This window comes from Mizuhopecten yessoensis, unplaced genomic scaffold (genome assembly GCF_002113885.1).
Source record: "Mizuhopecten yessoensis strain PY_sf001 unplaced genomic scaffold, ASM211388v2 scaffold1579, whole genome shotgun sequence".
NCBI lineage: Eukaryota > Metazoa > Mollusca > Bivalvia > Pectinida > Pectinidae > Mizuhopecten > Mizuhopecten yessoensis.
Genome location: NW_018404117.1, coordinates 651,000 through 655,518, shown reverse-complemented (window position 1 = coordinate 655,518; position 4,519 = coordinate 651,000). Strand labels below are relative to the sequence as shown.

The 4,519-nt window shown below is 35.1% G+C and overlaps 1 protein-coding gene across 1 annotated transcript; it reads left to right on the top strand.

The window, feature by feature from the left end:
* The first annotated feature begins 511 nt into the window (after positions 1-511).
* On the top strand, positions 512-3,855 carry LOC110465291. The gene is made up of 2 exons (XM_021521006.1): positions 512-1,308; positions 3,792-3,855. The coding sequence occupies exons 1-2, from the start codon at positions 512-514 to the stop codon at positions 3,853-3,855; spliced, it is 861 nt and encodes a 286-aa protein (XP_021376681.1).
* The last annotated feature ends 664 nt before the right edge of the window (positions 3,856-4,519 follow it).

The window sequence follows — 4,519 nt, the reverse complement described above, 5'->3', positions numbered from 1 at the left end:
AGAAACATGTCATATTCCTGACCTAGACCCTTACGGAGCTAGCATCAGCAAATTTATAGAAACGGAAAAACATTACGTGTGTCGACAATCGAACCTTATAACATACCGGAAAGGATTCAAAATAATTGTTGATAAAAAGGTTGTTAATAAGTATTATCGATTGTTTTTGAAATGTTCATATCAACCATATGTGAAACGAATTGGTAAAGAAATCGGGAAAAATGTCTTCTTATTTGACAAATTCCAAAATTTTACCGAGTTTGTCAACGTCACTGATGAATTTTGCACGATTTGTTGCTTCGATAAGAACGATATACTTCTCTTAAAACAACAATTCGCCTTCGTTATTAGAAATGCAACTTTGATAAAAATAAGAAAACAGGTCAGACAAATTAATAAAAGTAAAAATGCGAAAAGTCCAATGAATGTGCTTATGATTGCTTTGGAATCGACATCTCGTCTGAACTTTATCCGACAAATGAATTTTACCAGGAGATATCTTCAGAGCACCATGAAAGCTGTAGAACTGATGGGGTATAACAAATTAGGATTAAACACATTTCCAAACATGGTGGCGATACTGCTTGGGATCACAGTTGACGAAATGAATGATGACAATACATTCTATGACAGATACCCTTTTATATGGAAGGATTTCATGGAGGCCGGGTACGTTACTCTGATGGGTGAGGATACTCATGACCAGTCTTTATTCAATTACCAGCGTAAAGGTTTCAAATGGACACCGGTCGATTATTACATGCGCCCGCATGTGATGGCATTAGAGCAAAACAGTGGCAGCAATAAGACATGGTGTTCGGGAAACTTCCTTGTTCTTCAATCAGTACTCGATAAATTGGTAGAATTTGTGGCTTCCTACCGAGATGTTCCACATTTTGCGTTCACGTTCATAGGAAAACCATCACATGACAACAGCAACAGACTCGGTATAGTAGACCTGCCACTTTTGAGGACATTGACAGATCTAAATACACGTGGATTACTCGATAATACCGTACTTATGATATTTGGTGACCATGGCAGCAGATACGGGAAAATGAGGAACACATTTCAGGGTCGACTTGAAGAAAATTTACCTGCATTTTATGTTTTTCTTCCACAATGGTTTCGAAAAACACATAGTTATTTATTCGAAAACCTCAAAACAAATAGAAAAAAATTAACTAGTAATTTTGATGTTTATGCAACTCTTCAAGACATCCTGGGGCTTGGCAGAGGACACCTGTCACCGAAGTCTTCTGGAAAATATGGAACTAGTCTTCTTCGAAACATTAGAACTAAACGAACGTGTGCTGATTTGAAAATACCGATCTTTTTTTGCGCATGTCAGTCTTTTATTGAGACTTATTCATCTGAATCAAGGATTGTACATGAAATAGCACAGTGGGTTGTCAAAGAAATTAACACGATTCTTTTCAAAGTATCTCATTTATGTTCACATTTGACTCTAAGCGTCATTCGTCAGGCCTGGAGATCAGTTCAAAGAATTTTACGCAAGAAACCGAACATATCTCCTCCCACAGTAGACTTTGTCATACAGTTTAACGTTTTCCCCAGTAATGCTGTATTCGAAGCAACTGTTCGATATGTCAAGCAAGAGTTCATTCTACTTGGAGATATCTTACGTATAAACAAATATGTTGGGCAATCTAATTGTGTTTCAGGTCACAAAAATGCACTTGTTTTAGAAAGATATTGTTATTGTCTCAAATAGATTGGTAAGTTTTGAAGTGTGAAATGGGCCTCATAAATCCTATCTCCACCAATACATTTATCAACTTTACAAACAGTGTTTTGGAAACATGTCTTTCTCCCACCTCTAACTATGCAATATCCACTACCGCATATAGAATAGCCAAGTGATATAACAATATGCTATATAGGTGTAGCTTATGACCTCTAGACTGGAAATTTCATTTTTCCCTATTAGAGGTATCTTTTGAGTTTGAAATGTGCGATACTTAGTCGGCTGACGTTCTGAATCATGACGTCATTTAAATATTATACTTGGCATCATTTAAGTATCATTTTTGGCAAACGCATGAATACCGACAAAATTTAGTCGACAACTGAATTGATGTGACAAAAACAGATTTATTAAAACAAATTGTCCAGAGAGGCTCTTTAAAACTGCTTTAACTTTCAGTGTACAACGCGTATACCTTTTATTTCAAATATTACATACATGTACAAATTATGTATATATAAATTATTTCAAATCTGTATTGATCCTGTATTGACCATATCTCCTTTATCACCATATTTTCGACCCTATGTAAATTTCTATTCAGACCGTTCAGCGCTCAGAAAAACACTTTTTGTAATAAAATGCATTATTTATCCTATTGAACATAATACAAAAAATATTTGCGAGATTTTCATTAAAATTTTATATTTACAAAAAGAAGTGTTTAAGGTTGATAAGAAGAAAAGTAGCAATTCCATCCAGTTAAAACTTGCTATGTAACACATATCATCAGAGTATCCTAATCTAATATAATATGCTTTTTAATTTTTTTATTTTTAACCTCAAATTTGACCCACACAAGTAGTAACGTTTTTCTTAAAACCTGTCTTAAACTAAATATCATCTACTCGGTAACAGAAATACTCACGTTTTAGCATCGGTCATACCGGTGGATTTTTCACAATATTTACACATGTGCTGAGTACAAAAATAGACTACATGAAAAGCTAGCTTTTGTTGTGTAGACACAGGTTTGTAAATGGCCAAAAATGTAGTCTTAAACCAAATTCGTTTTTTTTTTTAAATGTAAAGCCTACATAGTCCATTTCATCATTTATATGCCAATTTTAGTGCTGATTTTTTTTTTAAAAGTTTTGATACATATAATATTTCAAGGGTCATTCATTGTACAAAAATATCACCCATGGCCACCGTACGCTACTGTACACTGCTACCATATTGTTCCTGACAGTGTTGTCAAACTTTTAGGCATGAACTTCGATTCATTTTTGAATATGGGCTGGTCGGGGAAAAAAAGTCATATTTGCTAAAATGGCATATACATGTTTAAAATACCTTCTTATGTAATATACTGATACAAATTTTGCTGAAATTCACTCCCTAAGAGTAAAAATTATAATTATATTAAAGAAATCCTAAATGGTCACCTGACAGTCTAAAACTCTCAATTGACCCAGATCAGTGATGTAATTTTACCGCACGCGCGTCATCAACAAGGCAAAATGTAAACATCGCGGCGAAAGAAAAAGATGCATGCAAAAGTCATGACAGGCACGAGGTATGAATACCGTTATATATAACAACAACATATAGGTAGGAATACTACGCTTGCATCATACATGACCTTTGAAAACAATTATTTACGTACAGTATTGCTGTCTTGTCCGCTAGTTAAGTCCGACATGGCACATGACGGCGTGCTATTGTTGTTATCTTCACTGCCTCACTTTCGAAACAACCACGTGACATATATAAATAGATCTGAGCTAAATACGCGGGGCTTCCCCGAGATTTCAGTGGTCAAACTGGACATTGCAAGCAGAACTCGACCATCATATTGCCGTGGTATAACTTTTGGAAGGCCAGAGAACGCATTTAGACCCATTTATTTTGTATTTTTTTCCCCGACCAGCCCCTTTAAAGCTCATATCTCTGACATTTGTAGGAAAGCCTCAAGGCAGTTGTCCATTTCAAAGCGAATTGGGATTTTTTAACCAAACAAGGTAGACTTGTAATTTATAATTCTTTTATTGTTTCAAACTGTTTAACTGCTGTCCTTTAGTATGGCACTCTTGTTCCATAAAGAGTGCAAGAAAGCTAGAAAAAGATACAAGAAAGAGCTTTAAGGTTTACATGTATACATAATGATCACAACTCATCCTTCAGACACTTACTCAGTATTACCAACAGCGATAGGCTACATGTAAGGCGTATGAAGGATAAGGTTGTGAGGTTTTTAAAATTATATACAAAATGTTTTCTGGATATATTAATAAACTTATAAATAATGGGATTTCTCAATATGACTTGGGGAAAGAAAATAATGCAGAGGTACCCAGGGTCAATTCAGTGAAGCATGGACAAAAATCGTTTGCTTTTGAGGCCGCCCGGGAGTAGAACAGTCTCCCAAATGTCGGTGAAATGATCTCCGAAAAGTTGAAAACTGCAAAGAATTCAGGAGGCTGGTTCATTCCTGGGATGGATCCACATGCCTTTGCACAATCTGTAAAGATTGATACTTCATTCTTTGCCCTGGTCACCTCTGCCACCTGACATTTTGGATTGTGTGATACTATTTTTGTCTTTAATTCCATACATTCTGAAATATGATTTTCTTTTTAAAGTTGACAAATTTCACACAGTATTAGTGTATATTCCACTTCATAGTGTTTTAATCCTACGTCCTATGTAATTCTTGTGTGGTATACAAGTATTCATTCACTATTAACTATGTCTTTTATTTACTTAATCTGAATGCTACTTATCTGTGATCAAATTTATTGCGTTTCA

Bases quoted from the DNA above. Each gene is read 5' to 3' on its own strand.
- LOC110465291 (XM_021521006.1), top strand. From the start codon at position 512: ATGAAAGCTGTAGAACTGATGGGGTATAACAAATTAGGATTAAACACA. The intron at 1,309-3,791 runs GTGTGCTGATTT...GCTGTCCTTTAG, and splicing joins AACATTAGAACTAAACGAAC to TATGGCACTCTTGTTCCATA.